This window comes from Cetorhinus maximus, chromosome 16, assembly GCF_964194155.1.
Source record: "Cetorhinus maximus chromosome 16, sCetMax3.hap1.1, whole genome shotgun sequence".
NCBI classification, from domain to species: domain Eukaryota; kingdom Metazoa; phylum Chordata; class Chondrichthyes; order Lamniformes; family Cetorhinidae; genus Cetorhinus; species Cetorhinus maximus.
The window spans coordinates 44,200,028-44,221,311 of record NC_135894.1 but is presented as its reverse complement, the minus strand read 5'-3'; the positions used below and the strand labels follow the sequence as shown (position 1 = coordinate 44,221,311).

The following is a 21,284-nucleotide window of genomic DNA, read 5'->3' as shown; positions in this document are numbered from 1 at the left end:
TTCAGAAGCATGGCAATAGGCATTCTTAGTGATGGAGTGGATATGTGGTCAGAAACTCATGATAGCCTCAAATATGATACCAAATATGAACAGCTTGTTCAGCCTCAGATAGTTGCCAGTGAAAGGGATGGAGTCAGCAGCTAGGGAACTGATTTTGTCACAGGGGCTGAAGGAAGGCAATGGCTTCAGGCTTATCTAATTGAAAAGTTCTGCTCATCGAGTACTGATTCTGATAATACAGTAACACTGGAGGAATCAAGAGAGTTCTCAACAACAGATAACAGTTGTTACGACCCTTGTAGAAACCAGTAACTTTATTAAAAAAAGATAAATTTCCAAGCAACCGATGGAAAAAAAAAATCACAGGGCAAGATTTTGCGTTTTCAGACTTTTAATGTAACAAACAAACTGAATGTTCAGTGCTCAGCAAAGGACTCAGTTTCATACCCTTACGCCCTCATCTCAATGAATTTCGGGCTCGGCACGATGCTGAACTCTTCTTCCGCTGCCTTCGTCTCCGTGCTCACTTCTTTGGGCAGGAGTCCTCTCCCCGTTCAACGGATCCTTTTACCCATCTCCAATATTCTCCCTCCACCTGGACCCCTCCCTCTGGATTCTTACCTTCTCTCGATCTTTTCATTGAGAACTGTCGGCGTGACATTAGTCATCTCAATTTCTCTGCTCCTCTCATCCACTCTAACCTGTCTCTCTCTTAACTTGCTGCACTCCGTTCCCTCAGGTCCAACCCTGACATTGTCATCAAACCTGCTGACAAGGGTGGTGCTGTTGTTGTCTGGCACACTGACCTCACCCTCACAGAGGCTGAGCGTCAACTGAGCGTCAGACACTTCCTCCTACCTCCCCCTGGACCATGACCCCACCACTGAACATCAAGCCATTGTTTCCAGGATTGTTACTGACCTCATCTCCTCTGGAGATCTTCCTTCCACAGCTTCCAACCTCATAGTCTCCCAACCTCGGACGGCCCACTTCTACCTCCTACCCAAAATCCACAAACAGGACTGTCCCGGCAGAACGATCGTGTCAGCCTGTTCCTGCCCCACAGAACTCATTTCTCGCTATCTTGACTCCATTCTTTCTCCCCTTGTCCAGTCCCTTCCCACCTACATCCGTGATTCCTCCGACACCCTACATCATATCAACAATTTCCAGTTCCCTGGCCCCATCCGCCTCCTCTTCACCATGGACGTCCAATCCCTCTACACCTCCATCCCCCACCGGGATGGTCTGATGGCTCTCCACTTCTTCCTCGAACAGAGGCCCGAACAATCCCCATCCACCACTACTCTCCTCCGTCTGGCTGAACGTGTTCTCACACTGAACAATTTCTCCTTAAACTCCTCTCACTTCCTCCAAATAAAAGGTGTGGCTATGGGTACCTGCAGTTATGCCTGTCTCTTTATGAGGTATGTGGAACATTCCTTGTTCCAGTCCTACTCAGGCCCCCTCCCACAGCTCTTTCTCCGGTACATCGATGATTGCTTCGGTGCTGCTTCATGCTCTCGTCGGGACCTGGAAAAATTTATTAATTTTACTTCCAATTTCCACCCCTCTATCATTTTCACATGGTCCATCTCTGACACTTCCCTTCCCTTCCTTGACCTCTCAGTCTCAATTTCTGGTGATAGACTGTCCACCAATATCCATTACAAGCCTACCGACTCCCACAGCTACCTCGACTACAGCTCCTCACACCCCGCTTCCTGTAAGGACTCCATTCCATTCTCTCAGTTCCTTCGCCTCCTTCGCATCTGTTCTGATGATGTCACTTTCAAAAACAGTTCCTCTGACATGTCTTTCTTCTTCCTTAACCAAGGTTTTCCACCCACGGTGGTTGACAGGGCCCTCAACTGTGTCCAGCCCATCTCCCACGCATCCGCCCTCACACCTTCCTCTCCATCCCAGAACCATGATAGGGTCCCCCTTGTCCTCACTTATCACCCCACTAGCCTCCACATTCAAAGGATCATCCTCCGCCATTTCCGCCAACTCCAGCATGATGCCACCACCAAACACATCTTCCCTTCACCCCCCAGCGGCATTCCGCAGGGATCGTTCCCTCCGGGACACCTTGGTCCACTCTTCCATCACTCCCTATACCTCAACCCCCTCCCACCGCACCTTCCCATGCAACCGCAGAAGGTGCAACACCTGCCCCTTTACTTCCCCTCTTCCCCTCTCCTCACCGTCCAAGGGCCCAAACACTCCTTTCAAGTGAAGCAGCATTTCAATTGCATTTCCCTCAATTTCGTCTACTGCATTCATTGCTCCCAATGCGGTTTCCTCTACATTGGAGAGACCAAACGCAGACTGGGTGACCGCTTTGCAGAACACCTTCAGTCTGTCCGCAAGCATGACCCAGACCTCCCTATCGTTTGCCATTTCAACACTCCACCCTGCTCTCAAGCCCATATGTCTGTCCTTGGCCTGCTGCATTGTTCCAGTGAAGCTGAACGCAAACTGGAGGAACAGCACCTCATCTTCCGACTAGGCACTTTACAGCCTTCCGGACTGAATATTGAGTTCAAAAATTTTAGATCATGAACTCTCTCCTCCATCCCCACCCCCTTTCCGATCCCCCCCTTTTTTTTCCAATAATTTATATAGATTTTTCTTTTCCCGCCTATTTCCATTATTTTTAAATGGATTTCCATCCATTGTTTTATCTCTACCTTTTAGCCTATTTCGATCCCTTCCCTTCCCCCCACCCCACCCCCACTAGGGCTATCTGTACCTTGCTTGTCCCGCTTTCTACCCTTAATTAGCACATTCCTTTAGATAATATCACCACCTTCAACACCTCTTTGACCTTTTGTCTGTGACATCTTTTGGTTATCTCCACCTATCACGGGCCCTCTATCCAGCTCTACCTGTCCCACCCCCACTTAAACCAGCTTATATTTCACCTCTTTTCTATTTTTACTTAGTTCTATTGAAGGGTCATACGGACTCGAAACGTTAACTGTGCTCCTCTCCGCAGATGCTGCCAGACCTGCTGAGTTTTTCCAGGTATTTTTATTTTTGAACTGAAATCAACATTGCTTAAACATTTCTTAACAGGCAATGAATAACCCAAACTACAGAAAAGGTACTTCTCCATTAACTAGCACAACCAAAATATTTTACAGCGCAGTTTTACTTTGCACCACACTCACAGCAGATATGTACCCTTGAAGTTTAAGTTCCAAACTCCTCCTGGCATTTTGGCAGGCTCCCTTCTGCTTGCCAGAGCTAGGCAGGTCTTTCAGTGTCCTCCGAATGTCATTCCGAGTATTTCCAAACCGACTTTCAGGAGCAAGGCCCACTCCAGCAGCTCTTTGGTCTTTAAATCCCACAAGCCCTTTCTCCTCGAACAGAGAACTAGTTCTCACCAGCATCTTGCTTGGTGGCTAACAGAAAAAACAGTCTTTTCCTTCCTTTTTTTACAGCAGCAGCTGTTACTGTCTCCCTTTCTGTGTCACTTGGCTAGATTTTTAAATACTTATTCTTTCATGGGATATGGGGGGTTGTTGGCAAGGCCAGCATTTGTTGCCCATCCCTAATTGCCCTTGAACTGTGTGGCTTTCTAGGTCATTTCAGAGGGCGGGTAAGAGTCAACTACATTACTGCTGGTCTGGAGTCACATGCAGGCCAGACCAGGTAAGGATGGTAGATTTCCTCCCCTAAAGAATATTAGTGAACCAGATTTTTTTTTTTTTACAAAAATCAATGATCTTTTCATATCACTGTTACTGAGACAAGGTTTATTAATTGATTTTTACCAGCTGCTATGGTGGGATTTGAATCCATGTCCCCAGAGCATTAGCCTGGTCCACTGGATTACTAATCCAATGACTTTACCATTATGCCACTATCTCCCCCCACACCCACCCCCCCCCCCCCCCCCCCCACCACTCTATGCTGGGGTTAAGTAACCCCAGTGTAGATTTTGGGGGTGAGCCCACCTCCACTTGGCTGGCTTGCCCTGTTTTAATTTTTTGGCTGACCACTCTTTAATAAGTATGAGGTGGAACTGCCCTTCATCTCCAGGAGGAACTCCTGCTTCATAAGAGCTGCTGGCCAATCAGAGGCCAGCAGCTCTGTGCTCCACCAGGATCAGTGGCCACTGCAGGTATTGCAGGAAGCCTGGGAGAATGAGGAACCATGTATGCCTCAAACACCAGGCAAGTCCAGGATCCCACTGGCAGGACCCAGAGGAGGGGCATAGGGCATGTTGGACAAGGCGGAGGAGGGGATGTGTGGACCTGGGGAAGGCAAAGCTGTGGAGTGGGCCATTTGATTGGCACAAGATGCCCGGGAAGGGGGCACCAACCCCCCCTTTCACTGGTCCGCAAGCTTAAACCTGCTGGCTACACGTTGGGTACAGGCCTTTCCCGCTACCTGTTAAGTCGGAACAGCGGTGAAGTGAGACCCTTATTTGAGCATTAATTGCCCACTTAAGGGCCTCAATTGGGCCAGGGGTGGGTGGCCCATCCAACACCTCACCCTAAAAATTATGACAGGGGTGGGAGCGGGTGGGCTGGTGGCAGAATGCCACTGATGGCATGGCACCCAATTTACAGGTCCACCCAGATGTTTTTCTGCCCATGGGTGGCCTGTAAAATTGAGCCCTGTGTCTGTGTGCCTCTGTGTTGAGAAAACCAACCACTCTTATTTTGTGTCAAGGTGTGAAAATGGCCACCTGATTTTCTATAGGTTTCGGTGGCATATCACATGGGCCTGTCTCTGGGAAGAGTTCAAGATGATCACCCTCCCTTCAGAACGTTCTGTTTTACCTTAAGTTAGAGACTTTTAAAAAAGGGTGAGAACTCTCTTAAGTATGGTGCTGTTTAATTTCAACACATTTACTTAGGATAGTGTGTTTAGTTTGCTATTGGATATGTTGGCCCAGATTATCAGGTCTCTGGATCGTCGGAGACTGGAAGTAGAGCCCAAGATGCTTGTTGGAAACCTGCTGAAGTCCCGGCATGCCGACCTCCATGGGAATTGCCTGGGAAATTTCAACTTCCGATGGATTACTCCCCTATGGCCTGGACCCTCTGTGAATGTCTCTGACTCTGAGCTAGAGTCTAAGACTTCTGACAGTTCTGCAGTACTTACCTGGATAGTTACCTAGGAAATGTTAGTCATGAAAATCCTAGTCTAACTGATGTGTTACTACAGAACTGACCCCCAATCACTCTCACTGACAAACCCCCGAACACCTCACTAACCCACCAACTTGTCCCCGACCCCACCCCAACAATGACTACCCCACCTAACTACCCCCCCAACCTGACCTGACTACCCCTCCCCACCCTCCTGGCACCTCACCTTACCCACTCGCCATCCTACCCACTTGCCACTCTACCTCACTTAAGCTACCCATTCACTCATTCACTAACATTCACATTGGATGTTTAAACTTACCATATGCCAGCTAGTGCTGTAAAATGTTTCCGCCCCCCCTCACCCTACATTGCTGCGATGGAGTTCTCCAAGGGACACTGCAATCCGCATTTCTGGAGAAGCCGGGCTCAGAATATCTGGCAAGAAATGCAGAGCAGTGTCTTGGTGTGGAAATTTTGAACAGAGTGGCAATCTGACAATCATCGTTGCTCCGTGGAAGAGCTGGGCAAATATATTTTGTTATTTTCGTTATGTGGAGCATTGAAATAAATTGACTTTTACTGAAAAATACATTTGGTTCTGTTGTATATTATGTGTAATGTAAATTAGCTTGTTGGTTTTCAACTGGTTTTGTCCTAGTAGGGAGTGTATCAGTCCACCCTTCAGAACAAAAGAGAAACACGCTGGAGAGTCTCGAGCCTGGGGCATTGTCTCATGATTAGGGGTTGGTCATTTAGGACTGAGAAGAGGAGAAATTTATTCACTCACAGAGGGTTGTGAACCTTTGGAATTCTGTACCCTAAAAAGCTTTGGATGCTCAGGGCAGAATTTTGGCATTGGCGGGTGGGCGTGTTTCATGGCGAGAAGGCCAAAAATCGGTTTCACTATGTTGTGAAACCAGTTTGCAATTGTCCAATCTGTATGTTAATGACGGGCCATGTTTTCTGCCGTCGAACATTGGGAACTTCTTTGTAATACATCTGCATATCATTCCCATCACGCCGACATGTTTCACAACTGTACATAAGCGGCATGCACCTGGCCAGCTGCACTTTGCTCAGGACTTTGAGGTTTGTTTGCCTACCTTGCTTCGGGCAGCACTTGCAGTCATCAGCGCTAGGCTTCACAGACAGCACCACATCACTTTTAGTGGGGCTCACGGGCAAGTCTCTACCTACCAGACCAGCCGTAAGGCAGGGGTGGCTTTTCAATGGCTGCAGGGCTAGGGCATAAGTTGATCTGTGTAAGTCAAAATGATGAGGGCTGAGGATGCAATCTCCAGAGGAGATGAAGCCAGATGGACATGGGAGGGTGTATATGAGAGAGTGAGCAGTGATATCCTTTGAGCTGGCAGTGAGTGAGATGCCAGTGAATGTGTGATGGGCTTGAGTGTGTAGGTTTAGAGTGATGAGATCTTTGCCTTACCCCAGTGGCATGGATAAGATCATTCATCCTCTATCTGCATTGGATGGCCAACCTGTTCTGTGAACCTTGGCACTGATCACCAATGTCATCGCCTACCAAGCCGGAATGGTGAGATTGCTGAACTTCCTGTGGCGAGAGTAGGGTTGGAAGGCATCACGGCGGGCCTCCATGGGGTCCAAAAGATGTTCCAGGGACACGTTACTGAATCAGGGGGCTGCAGCCTTCTTGCCTTTCGGGGCCATGTCTTCTGTGCAGCAGTCTTGGCTGGAAGCATTGAGAAGTGTGCATACAGCTGCACTTTAAATATGGGCACTCGGTATGAGGAAGCAGCGAGAGGGCAAATGAGAGCTTGCCTGCCATTGAAACGGTGTGTTTCCTGGGAACGCATGATCAATGAGGCAGGATTGGGACATGGTGTGAAAAGCCACCATTGCAGCCGACGGGTAAAACATTCTTTTTCCTGCCCTCCACTGTACTTAGTGCAAATCTAGGATGATTCTGCCCTCAGCCGTTGAATACATTCAAGGCTGAGGCCAATGGATTTTTGGATTAGGAGGGAATCGAGAAAAACGGTTCAGGTGGGAAAGCGAAGTTGAGGTTGAAGATCAGCTATGATCCTCATGAATTGTGGAGGAGTCTTGAGAAACCGTGTTGCCTAATCCTGCTGCTATTTCCTATGAGGACCTGTTCACGATTACATATTGTTAATAACCAGTTTCATTGGGTCATCCCCTGCATCTGTGACTTGATTCTATTTCCATTCCATGAGTGCTCGGCCCAAAGAGGGCTCCTTGGTTCATTGTCTGCTGATGATTCAGCCTGAGCCATTTTTCTTGGCAGTTTTCGACAGTGGTGGCTTTCTATTGGCAGGGCAGGGCTACCTCAGCCAGAATAGGATTTGAACCCATGCAGTTGGTATTATTCTGAACCACATGGTAGCCATCTAGCCAACTCAGTTAACCGGTCCTCCCGTGACTAAATATTGAGTAGCAAAAGATAATTTGATGTTAATAAGGGATGCAGGATCTGCCTATGAAAAAGACTGTAACACCAAGAGCACATTTAATGCAGACCCAAACTTGTGGCAAACAACTTCATGGGTGACTGCAATGATGAGAAATAAATGGAATCCTGCTTAACAATAAACAGCTGACAGTGAAGTGCAAAATTTAAATAAAAGCACTCACACTTTCCAGTTGAGAAAAAAAGCATTCTATCACAGAAAGATGGAACTTTCAGGGAATGCAGGTTAGGATCTAATGTATGCTGAGTATTGTTTTCTACAAAGGGATTTTGGATATTGTTATTACCCTCAGGCATTTTATTAGATATGAATAATATTTTCAGGATGTTTGACTATAGCCAGAAGCTTTTAATTATAAAAAAGAAAAACTTGAAAGATTTGTATTTATATAACATTTTTAATAACCACTGGACATCTCAAAACACCTTGCAGCCCATCAAGTACGTTTGAAGTGTGGTCATTGTTGTAATGGCAGCCAATTACAGACATAGATTGGGTTGAATTACAGATGAGTGTGATCCTGAGCAGCTCGGCTCATTCGCTTAGAAATCAAAAACCAACAAAGTACCTTTTCACGTACATATTTGTCATGTTTATTAAGTTAGAACTCACTATTTTAGATGATATATGCATACTTTTTCCTTTATTCTTATCAGTGAAAAATGCTTTTATTAGGGGGCAGACGAGGATTTTCGCACTAATACTGCAAGTATAGCAAAATAACAATGGTGTGAAATTGGAGCTGTGGCCATCACAATGTATCTGATATTGGAGATGCAAATCGCAGTCCCAATTCTGCACATTTTGACATGTAACATAGACTTTACAGGAATTTCATTTTGGCAAGCTAAAAGGGAACTATGTATAAAATTAAAGCAAATTGCTTACTTTACTTCACCGTTACCATCTTACTTTACCTTTTAGCCTACTTCGATCTTTTTTCCCCCGCACCGTCCCCTCCCCCCCACCCCACCCCCACTAGGGCCATCTGTCACTTGCTCCTTCTGCTTTCTACCGTTAATGTCACCATTAGCACCTCCTTTAGCCAGTATCACCACCATCAACACCCCTTTGACCTTTTGTTTATGACATCCTTTGCAATCTCTCCTTTGCCTCCACCTATCACTGGCCTTCTATCCAGCTTCACCTATCCCACCGCGCCCCCCCCCCCCCCCCACTTAAACAGTATATATTTCACCACATTTTTACTTCTCTTTAGTTCTGAAGAAGAGTCATATGGACTCGAAACGTTAACTCTGTCTTCCTCTCCACAGATGCTGTCAGACTTGCAGAGTTCTTCCAACAATTTTTGTTTTTGTTTCATATTTCCAGCATCCGCAGTATTTTGCTTTTATGCTGGAAATATTCAGCAGGTTAGGCAGCATCTATAGAGAGAGAAACAGCTAAAGTTTTGGGTTGATAACCTATTGTCAGAACTGGAATATGTTAGAGATGTAACAGGTTTTAAGCAAGTATGGAGGAAGGGAAAGGTTGCAGGAGGAGAGGGGAAGAAAAAAGAGAAGGTCAATGATTGGGTGGAACGTCCTGTTTGTACAGCAATTTATTTGCACGACTTTAAGTTTAGGATATTGTTTTCATCGTTCACTGCGCAGTGTCCTCTACATTGGGGAGACCAAATGTAGATCGAGTGACCACTTCATGGAAAACTTCCATTCAATTGTAAGGATGACCCCAAGTTTCTGGTCATTTTTCATTTTAATTCTCTACTCCACTTGAACTCTGCCCTCAGTGACCTACAGTCTTCCAACTAAGTTCAATGTAAGTTTAAGGAACAGCAGCCCATCTTTGGGTTAGGCAAGATACAGCCTTCCAGACTGTAAGATTGTGCTCAACAATTTCAATCATAACCTCTGTCCCAATTTTAACAGACACCAACTGCCAGTAATTATTCTGCTGTTGCCATTTACACCTCCTCTAGATCCCGCTTTTGTTTCTGTACTTGTCCCATTACCATCCCATTTTGGCTTGCACCATCATCCCTTTTGTCATTTAATCTCTCCTGCAGAACGCCCTATCACAGACCTTCCCTTTTTCTCTCATCCTCCTTGCCCTTTTCCTAGACCTTCTGCTTGCTTAAAACCTTTAATCAGAACTGAGATAAGTTAAAGATGCATCAACCAGAAACGTTAACTCTGTTTCTCTTTCTACTGCTGTTCCCTGACCTGCGTATTTCTAACATTTTCTGTTTTTAGTTCAGATTTTCAGCATCTGCAGTATTTTATTTTTGTATTCAGGAACTAAATACCTTGTATATATAAAAGATTGATTAAAGGAGTATTTAGTTGTATTTTAATTACAGTTTGTTGTATGTAATTGCTAATCAAATGTTTTGCACTATTCCTTGTTAAGAAGTATAGCTGAAAACTAATTATGTTATTCTTGAATATTACAGTGCGAATGGCTGCAGATATTGTAAACACTCATGTATAGCAGTTAATTCCATTATATCTGGTGTTGAGGCTCAATCGTTTCTTGTGTACCAGAAGTTGCAGCTCAACTTCTGGTTCAGCTGAACAGTAAAACTGTTGGCTAGCTTCAAAAGAAATTTAAATAACAAAAAAATAATGGCAGGGTTTTCTGGTCCTCCAGAAAATTTATCTTCCAGGAACAAAACATTACATTGTTGCAGTGAGGGTCAAAGCAGAACACAGTCTCTTTCTCCTCTCTTCACCAGCCTTCTGCCCTCTTCCACTTCCCAAAATGTGGGATGTCTCTCAATCCTAATGCCTCATAGCTGACATCTGCCTTTGATGCATTTATGTGTTCCCCAGGCTGTAGTTTCATGATTTCTCTGTTCTAGTGGTGATGCCACTTATGCATCTCCCTACCCCAATACTAGCTGATCGCCTCGGTCCAATTTAACATTTTAAAACTTGAAGTGTCGGATTTAAAAAAATCTTTGTAACAGTATACTATCTGTCAAAATAACAATACCTAGAAATGTTAGTCATTTTGCACAAATTTTGCACAGCGAGAGAGTAATGATAACTTATGTAAAGTAACTTCCCTTTTTTAGAGGGTTACGGTGGACAAAGGAAAGAGAGATATTTTGGAGGAGATGGCTGATGGTATTGAAAGATATGGGTCATAAGAGGTTTCCTAAAGCAAAGAAAAGTGGTTTTCAGGGAGTGTTGCGGAGAGCAGGAACATCATGACTCATGGGTTTGAAGGAAACAAAGCAGGGAACAGGCAGTAATATGAAGCAAGAGGGTTGGAGTGTGCTGACTGGTACATTTGGCTGAGATGATTACACCAGCAGCAACTTATATCTTTCGTGTAATAAAATATCCCAAGGCTCTTCACAGGAGCATTATAAAACAAAGTGTGACACCGAAACAAATAAGGAAATATTAGGATGAAAGCAAAATACTGCGGATGCTGGAAATCTGACATAAAAGCAGAAAATGCTGCAAAAACTCTGGCAGCGTCTTAGGAGAGAGAAACAGAGTTAACGTTTTGAGTTTGTATGACTTCTTCAGAGCCAAAGAGAAGTAGAAATGTGATGGATTTTATACTCTTTTTAAGAAGGGGTGGAGCAAAAAGGTCAGGAATAGGTGGGCTAAGGAGAGATTGACAAAGATGTCAGCGACATCGAAAAGGGAGTGTTACTGGTAATGTTAAAGACTAAAGAAGGTGCTGATAGTAACATAGAGGTAAGATAGCAGAATGTGTTAATAGTAGAACAAGGGTTAGCGCCCTGTGAAAGCACAACATAGAAACAAGTGATAGATGGCCCTGTTGGTGAATGGGAAGGGGTGAGGGCAGAGGCACGGGAGATGGGTCGGACACGGTTGAGGGTCCTGTCAAACACAGTGGAGGGACCTTTGTTTAAGGAGAAAGGAACACATGTCAGAAGTGCCGTTTTGGAAGGTGACGTCATTGGAACAGATGCAACAGAGGCGAAGGGACTGGAAGAATGGGATGGAAGCAGGGTGTGAGGAGCTGTAGTCGAGGTAGCTGTGGGAGTCGGTGGGCTTGTAATGAATATTGGTGGACAGTCTATCACCAGAAATTGAGACAGAGAGGGCAAGGAAAGGAAGGGAAGTATCAGAGATGGACCATGTGAAGGTGACAGGGGGGGGCGGGAAATTGGAAGCAAAATCAATACATTTTTCCAGGTCTAGATGAGAACATGAAGCAACACCGATATAGTCACTGATGTACTGAAAAAAAGAGTTGTGGGAGGAGACCTGAGCAGGAATGGAACAAGGAATGTTCCACATACCCCTTGCCTACAAGGGCGATGCTGTTATTGTCTGGCGTACTGACCTCTACCTTGCAGAGGCTGAGCGCCAACTCTCAGACGCTTCTTCCTACCTCCCCCTGGAACATGAGCCCACTAATAAGGATCAAGCCATTGTTAACAGGACTGTCACTGACCTCATCTCCTCTGAGGATCTACACTCCACAGCTTCCAACTTCATAGTTTCCCAACCTCAGGCAGCTTCTACCTCCTCCCCAAAATCCACAAACAGGACTGTCCCGGTAGACTGATCATGTCAGCCTGTTCCTGCCCCGACAGAACTCATTTCTTGCTACCTTGACTCCATTCTCTGTCCCCTTGTCCAATCTCTTCCCGCCTATATTCACCATTCCTCTGATGCCCTACATCATATCAACAGTTTCCAGGTTCCTGGCCCTAACCGCCACCTCTTCATCATGGACATCCAATCCCTCTACACTTTCAACCCCACCAGAATGGCCTGAGAGCTCTCTACTTCTTGCTTGAACCGAGGCCCAGGCAACCTCCATCCACCACCACACTCCTCCGTCTGGCTGAACTTGTTCTCTCATTGAACAATTTCTCCTTTAACTTGACAACTTCCTCCAAATAAAAGGTGTGACTATGGGTACCCGCAAGGGCTGAAGTTATGCCTGTCTTTTTGTTGAGTATGTGGAATATTACTTGTTCAAGTTATACTCAGGTCCCTTCCCACAACTCTTTTTTTTTTGGTACATCAATGACTGTATCGATGCTGCTTCATGCTCTTGTCTGGACCTGGAAAAATTTATCAATTTTGCTTCCAATTTCCACCCTACTCTCACCTTCACATAGTCCATCTCTGACACTTACCTTCCCTTCCTTGACCCTCTCTGCCTCCATTTCTGATGATAGACTGTCTGCCAATATGCGTTACATGCCCACCTATTCCCACAGCTACCTTGACGACAGCTCCTGACACCCTGCTTCCATCCCGTTCTCTCGGTTCCTCCGTCTCCGTCGCATGTGTTCAGATGATGCCACCTTCCAAAACAGTGCTTCTGACATGTCTTCCTTTTACCTTAACCGAGGGATCACTGTGTTTGACAGGGTCCTCAACCATGTCCGACCCACCTCCCTTACCTCTGCACTCACCCCTTCCCCTCCCTCCCAGAACCCAGTCCCTCTTACCCCACTTTTCATCCCACCAGCCTTTGCATTCAAAGGATCATCCTCCTCCATTTCCGCCAACTCCAGCATGATGCCACCACCAAACACATCTTCTCCTCACCCCCACCTGTCAGCATTCTGTAGGGACCATTCCCTCAATGACACCCTGTTCCACTCCTAACTCCTCATCTCCTTTCCACAGCACCTGCCCATGCAATCGCAGAAGGTCCAACATCTGCCCCTTAACTCCTCCCTCCTCACCATCCAAGGCCCAAAACACTCCTTTCAGGTGAAGCAACGCTTCACTTGCACCTCCTTTAATTTGGTCTGCTGCATCCGCTGCTCCCAATGTGGTCTCCTCTACATCGGGGAGACTAAATGCAGACTGGGTGACTGCTTTGCGGAACACCTTCCCTCAGTCCGCAAGCATAACCCAGACCTCCCTGTCACTTGCCATTTCAACTCACCATCCTGCTCTCATACCCACATGTCCGTCCTTGGCCTGCTGCAATGTTCCAGTGAAGCCCAATGCAAGCTGGAGGAACAGCACCTCACCTTCCCATTAGGCACTTTACAGCCTTCTGGACTTAACACTGAGTTCAACAACTTCAGGCCATGAATTGTCTCCTCCATCTTTACTCCTTTTCCAATACAATTTTTAAAAAATTTCTATTTTTATTCTTTGCTTGCATTAATTCATTTTTAATTCTCCCCACCACCACCCCTCACCAACATAGTCATCTATCACTTGTTTCTATGTTGTGCTTTCACAGAGCGGTGACCCTTGTTATGCTATTAACACACTCTGCTATCTATCTCTATGCCGCTATCAGCACCACCTTTAGTTTCTGCCACTGCCATTAACACTTGCTTTATCTTATGTCCAAGACATCTTTGTCAATCTCTCCTTAGCTCCCTGACCTGCTATTTTGCTCCACCTTCTCCACTCCCTCTTAAACAGTATAAAAACCATCACATTTCTACTTCTCTTTAGCTCTGAAAAAGAGTTATATGGACTTGAAACATTAATTCTGTTTCTCTCTCCACTGATGCCTCCAGACCTGCTGAGATTTTCTAGCATTTTCTCTTTTTATTAAGGAAATATTAGGCTAGACTACTAAAGGTTTAGTTAAAGATGTGGGTTTTAACCGGTGTCTTAAAGGAGGAAAGCTAGGTAGAGAGTCAGAACAGTGTAGGGTGGGAATGTCAAAGCTTGGATGCTAGGCAAATGATGGTATGCCCACCAATGGTGTAGCAATTAAAATTGGGATGTTCAAGAGGCCAGGAATAGGTGACTGCAGATATCTCTGAGGGTAGTGGGGTTGGAGGAGATTACAGAGGTAGGGAGGGGCAAGGCCATGGAGGAATTTCAAAAGAAAAATAGCTTTTTAAAATTGAGCTGCTTGACTAGGAGCTAATGTAGGTCAGTGAGCACAGGAGTGATAATTGAATGGGACTTGATGCAGGTTAAGACACAGGCAGCAGAGTTTTGTTGGCTTATATTTACAAAGTTTACAAGAAACCAGTCAGAAGTGCATTAAAATAGTCAAGACTGGAGGTAATGAAGGCCTAAATGAAGGTTTCAGCAGCAGATTAACTGAGACAGGGGCAAAGTCAGGTGATGTAACGGAGGTGGAAATAGGCGATGGCATGAAGGAAGATGTGGTCAGAAGCTCATCACGGGGTCAAATATGACACCAAGGTTGTGCACAGACAGACTTAGTCTTAAGACTGTTGCCTGGAAGAGGGATAGAGTTGATAGCTAAAGAGTAAAGTTTGTGGTGGGCATTGAAAACAATGGCTTCAGTCTTCTTGATATTTCATCAGAGGAAAATTATGCTCATCCAGCACTGGATGTCACATAAGCCGTGTTACCACTTAGGCCTGAATTTTTCAGGCGGCAGGTGATCTCAGCAGGAGCGAGCGGGGGCAGTAGCAGAGCCGATTGCCACCTGCGATTGGCTCCGCGCCGTCATTTTGCGTGGGTGGGCCAATTAAGGCCCGCCCAGTATAAGACGTGAGCCATTGTGCTCAGCGCTACCTGTGTGGGCGGTGAGAGGAGGGTGAGTCAGGGCCAGTGCTCTTTCAAGCATGTGCGCGAAAGAGCGCTTCAATCTCCCTGAGGGGAGATTGAAGGGCTATTGTAATTGTTAAATCAATGAATTAATATTTTATTTAAACATGTCCCCTCATGTCACATGAGATGGGACGTGTTTTTATATGTAGAAAATTTAAAAAATTTAATTAACAAAAGCTTTAGGAAAACTCATCCCGCTCGTGGATGGAGGTTTCCTAAGAAACGTGAAGGCTGCTTGGCCTTTTCGTCTGCCAGACAACCTTAAGATTGGACGGGCAGCGTTAACAATTACAATAACTACTTCCTTAATGGCCTTAACAGGCCGTTTATATATCAGCAGGCGTGCAGCCTACTCTGGCATGCACCTACCAAACAAAACATCGTGATGACATCAGGATGCACGCCCGACATCATGGCGCGCCATTTTACGCGTTGGCGTGTTGGGCCCGCCCCTGCACGCCGACTGGAAAATCCTGCCCTTAGTAATAGTAGGGGAGCCCAGAGAAGTGATGGTGAGGTAGAGCTGGGCACTGTCAGTGTATGTGTGAGATCAACAATGTCCTTTCAGATGATATCACTAAGGGGCAGCATTAGATGAGAAATAGGAGGGGAACTTTGGGAACACCAGAGATAAAGGTGCAGGAAGAGAAGCCATATAAGTGATTCTCTGGCTATGATTGGATAGACAAGAATGGAATCAGAAAGCAATCCCACCCAGCCCCAGCTGGACATCTGTGGAGGAGAACAGTGTGGTCAACATTACTCAAATAATGTGGAACAAGGCTGTGGAAGGATTTAAAAAGTAGCATGAGGGCCTTTTGAAATTAACTGGATGGTACACACAGAGTCAGTGGAGCTCAAGAAGGATGAGAGATGATACTTGCGCTGCAAAATTCTGGAGATTGTGAAGAATGGGGATGGGAGCTGATTGGAGAGCATTTGAGAAAACAACCCTTGGCTATTAAATAATGTGTTTCAAGGTTCTGGGAGCTGAAAAGTGAAGAGATAGAAAGAAGTGTGAGGGTGAAGTATAAGTTGGAGATGGATAAATGCAGCTGTGATGACAAACTAGATGTTGGGCAGAAAAGCTTAGCTGCAGGTTCAAGAGAATCTTGAGGCTGCACACCACTGGATTCAGCCTGAGTGCATACTAGGGAGATTAATGGAATGAGAAATAGAGGTGACAGATGCTGAAATGGATAGCTGTGGCTTCGTTGGAATTCTTAAACTGGCATGTGAAATGTAAGATACTTACATTTGTAATATATATTTTTAGTGCTAACCTATGGATCATGTAAAATTATATGCCCTTCTATTTTTATGAACAGCCCTAATGAGAATTCTGACAAGTTGTGAGATTACACACTTAAACTGAAGAAGAAAATTCTTTGGCAGGACCATATTTCTTCTAATAGTAGAGAAGTTGAAACATTGCACTCTCTCTATAAATCCCTAGCCAAGGTTAATAGAATTCTGTACATATCTGAATGTAGGTTAAACATAAATGTTGACAATGAGCTCTGTGTTCTCTGGCAACACAAAAAATTAAGTTGAAAATTTTGCATTGCCATCAGTTACACTGCACAGCATATGTCAGTATGAAGGCTGAGACTGATCAATAACAGTGTAAAATGTGTCGTATAAGTGCCCATTGAATAAAATCCAATTACTAATTGTGTAATGAACAACCTTGCACCAGCACAAGTTGATTTTCTGTTGTTTTTGTTGCACCTTTTGTCAACTTTTTCATATTCTAATTTCTTGTGTCAACATTTGTAATAAATTTTGCTGCATAAAATCTATCATAGTTATTGCATAATTGGCTGGTTGTACCAGATGGCTTTACTTTGCAATGTTTATTTTAAATATGTTAAATTTGAATGCCTATTCTAAGGATACAATATAAATGCTCAGTTTCTACACTTACGCTCCCCTGGGCCTGTTCTGCATCCCTAAACAGCTTCTTCTCACGTGATCTGTTCTTTGTCACCACAAACTATCTGCTTGGCCCTCTTTCCCCTTCCTTCCACCCCATGACCTTCTATTGCCCACCACCATGGTCCCCACTCCACTCCACTGCCTTTCTATTTCCCTACTCTTTTTCTTACCCCTCATCTGCTCCCCAGCTTCATTCTCAGCAACCTTACCATATTAATCTCAATGTTGGAGCAGTGCAGCTGCTTTCTTGGTCTTATTTAAAGTGAACAGCAAGCATGCCTCTTTTAAAAGTATTTACCGGTCTTCACCTCTGTATTTTAAAAAATATATTTTACTTTTTGGGTAGATTACAGTTCATTTTGTAAGTCAGTTGAGCCATTGAAAATTGCTCAGGTTAGTTCAAAAACATTGCAAAAAGCAAACTATTTTAGAGCACTGTTCATGCATTCCAAGACATGGAGTTACTTTGGTCTTACATTGGGATTCATTCATTGCCCAATCTTATCTGGTTACCAGTATATTTTCATTTCAGTGCTATTTCAAGGATATAATAGTATTATGAGAACAGTATTAAGGATTGAATATCTTGTTATAAAATTAGTAAATATTCTTGTCTGTTTTCTGAATAATATTTTCTTTCGTTTAGATTATGATCATGGACTACAATTCAACTGAATCCAGAGTTGCTCAGTTTCTTCATTTGATTTTCCTTTTTGTTTTGCAGTGGGATGCTATCCCAGAAATGGACGAACGCAACCGACCCATCCACACCTACCAGGTCTGCAACGTGATGGAACCCAATCAAAATAACTGGCTGAGGACTAACTGGCTTTCCCGTGAGGCAGCTCAAAAGGTGTATGTTGAATTAAAGTTCACCCTGAGGGACTGCAACAGCATTCCCTGGGTTCTGGGAACTTGCAAAGAAACGTTCAATCTGTATTACATGGAATCAAATGAGTCTCATGGTGTTAAGTTCAAGCAAAATCAATATACTAAAATTGACACGATTGCAGCTGACGAGAGCTTTACTCAAATGGATCTAGGAGATCGTATACTTAAACTGAACACTGAGATCCGTGAAGTTGGGCCAATAACCAAAAAGGGATTTTACCTTGCCTTTCAAGATATTGGAGCTTGCATTGCTCTTGTCTCTGTGCGTGTGTACTATAAAAAATGCCCATTTACTTTCCGCAACTTGGCAATGTTTCCTGACACAATCCCCAGAGTTGATTCTTCATCCCTTGTGGAAGTTCGTGGATCCTGTGTAAAGAATGCAGAGGAGAAAGATACACCAAAACTGTACTGCGGTGCAGATGGAGACTGGTTGGTTCCTTTGGGAAGATGTGTTTGCAGCATTGGCTATGAGGAAGTTAATGGTGCCTGTCATGGTAAGTGAATAAAACATGCACTAAGAATTTTTGAGATGGTGCAAGTAAATCTTCCTTTTGAGAATCTTTGACAATAGCAATGGGAGAGAGAGCAAGGAATAGGTAGCACATCACATAGTTACTCAAAAGCACAGCATCAAATCTAATCTTATGGTCTGACATGGATGTTCTAGAAACAAAAACATGTAGCTAACCAATTTCTCTACTTCTATGCGATCCAAAAATAAACTTCTGTGAGACAATCCTAAGGGGAATCACAGCACTGCAGTGAAACAGAAAATGTCCATGGGTCACAATTCCCAATGTAGCACAGCTCCTGAAGCTTTTAACACAAATTGTTTGAATAGCAGCAGTCACTTTTTTTCCAGTCTAAACCATTAGTAAATGGGACCATTCTATTTTATATGAATGTCAATGACCTAACTAGTGTTTTTAGACACTGAATATCAAGATGTCACACAAGCTGCTATTTATTCATTAATTTTATTATTATTGTTTTATTTATTAACATAGTAAACAGATTTGTACATTATAGGAAACAAAATAAATATTTTGGCAAATATTCATGTGTAACCTGCAACACCCTATGTTGGGTTCTAGATTCTTGACTTGTTAAGTAAGACCAGTTGGATGCAAATGTGTAATTTGAATGCCTGCCACAATGATTTCTACAGTGATCAAGGTTGGAGTGTATATCCCCACATGTCTCTTGTGGTTTAGGGGGAGCTGATGGGCAGTGATGTTAACTTGCTGTATTTATCACATAGACCTGCTTTCAAAGGGGCACTGGCAGAGACCTCTGAACAGCTTGTCTGTCTGCAGTCTTGGCCACAGATCTTGCATAGCATGTAACAATCATTGGAAGAGTGATGGAAAAATTCTTACAGTCATAAATGAATGGACATCATGCAGCAAATTGGAGAAAGAAAGCAAAGCAAATGACTGCATAATAAGATTTGTATATGATGAGTTAGCATGGTGCATTTATGAGTTTGCCTTTCTTTATATTAATTGGATGGGTCACAAATATAAAGGACCCACTGTGTACACAGTATTTGTATATAGAAGCTGTGCCAGGTTCTTAACAGCTGCTGCCTAAAATCATGATTACATGATTGCTTTCATTCTGCAGTATATTTTGGTGGTCATGTGTTCAGACGCCTAACATTTGGATTTTTGCAGCTCCTGTATCTTGAACGTTTTTTTTAAATACGACATCAACTTTGCACATTAACTTTGTTACTATGACATCAACATTCTATGATGTACTTGATTTCTTCCATAAGATTCATCTACGTTCCTGATTGATAAACCAAGTAACTTCCTATAATGGTGCTCTCACTGCAACATTTTACATGTGACTTCCACAAAACAGTGTTTTTTTAAAATTCATTTATGGGATGTGGGCATCATTGGCCAAGCCAATATTTATTGCCCATCCCTAATTACCTTTAAAAGGTGAGGGTAAGCTGCCTTCTTGAATCACTGCAGTCCATGTGGTGTAGGTACACCCACAGTGGAGTTAGTGAGGGAGTTCCAGAATTTTGACCCAGCAACAATGAAGGAACGGCAATGTATGTCCAAGTCAGGATGGTGAGTGACTTGGAAGAGAACTTCCAGATGGTGATGTTCCCATGTATCCAATGCCTTTGTCCTTCTAGTGGTCATGGGTTTGGAAGGTGCTGTTTACAGAGGCTTGGTGAGTTCCTGTAGTGCATCTTGTAGATGGTCCCCACTGCTGCCACTGTGCATCAGTGGTGGAGGGAGTGAACGTTTGTGAATGGGGTACCAATCAAACATGCTGATTTGTCCTGGACAGTGTCAAGCTTCTTGTGTCTTGTTGGAGCTGCACTCATCCAGGCGAATGGAGAGTATTCCATCACACTCCTGACTTGTGCTTTGTTAGATGGTGGACAGGCTTTGGGGAATCAGGAGGTGAGTTACTCGCTGCAGGGTTCCGAGTCTCTAACCTGCTCTTGTAGCCACAGTATTTATATGGCGAGTCCAGTTCACTTTCTGAATAATGGAAACCGCCAGGATGTTGATAGTGGGGGATTCAGCAATGGTAATGCCATTGAATGTCAAGGGTGATGGTTAGATTCACTCTTGTTGGAGATGGCCATTGCCTAGCACTTGTGGAGTGCGAATGTTACTTGCTGCTCGTCAACCGAAACCTGGATATTGTCCAGGTCTTGCTGCATTTGGACATGGACTGCTTCATATGTCTGAGGAGTCGTGAATGGTGCTGAACGTTGTGTAATCATCAGCGAAAATCCCCACTTCTGACCTTATTGAAGGAAGGTCATTGATGAAGCAGCTGAAGATGGTTGGGCCGAGAACACCACCCTGAGGAACTCCTGCAGTGATGTCCTGGAACTGAGATGATTGACCTCCAACAACCACAACCATCTTGCCTTTGTGCTAGGTATGACTCCAACCAGTGGAAAGTTTTCTCCCTGATTACCATTAACTCCAGTTTTGCTAGGGCGCTTTGATGCCACACTTGGTCAAGTGTTGTCTTGATGTCAAGGACAGTCACTCTCACCTCACCTCTGGAGTTCAGCTCTTTTGTCCATGTTTGAACCAAGGCTGTAATGAGGTCAGGAGCTGAATGGTCCTGGCTGAACCCAAACTGAGCATCAGTGAGCAGGTTATCACTAAGCAAGTATTGCTTGATAGCAGTGTTGATGACCCCTTCCAGCACTTTGATGATTGAGTAGGCTGATGGGGTGGTAATTGGCCAGGTTGGATTTGTCTTGCTTTTTGTGTACAGGACATACCTGGGCAATTTTCCACATTGCTAGGAAGATGTCAGTGTTGTAGCTGCACTGGAGCAGCTTGGGTAGGGGCGCAGCAAGTTCTGGAGCACAAGCCTTCAGTACAGAAATGATGTCAGAACCCATAGCCTTT

General features: G+C 44.4%; 1 protein-coding gene across 1 annotated transcript in view; it reads left to right on the top strand.

Annotated features, from left to right (window-relative positions):
* epha6 (eph receptor A6) overlaps window positions 1-21,284 on the top strand; it is an 832,733-nt gene that overhangs the window by 159,679 nt on the left and 651,770 nt on the right. Inside the window, exon 3 of the mRNA XM_078559784.1 lies at window positions 17,711-18,374. Coding sequence (XP_078415910.1) covers window positions 17,711-18,374 — 664 coding nt within the window. The remainder of the gene's footprint in view (window positions 1-17,710; window positions 18,375-21,284) is intronic.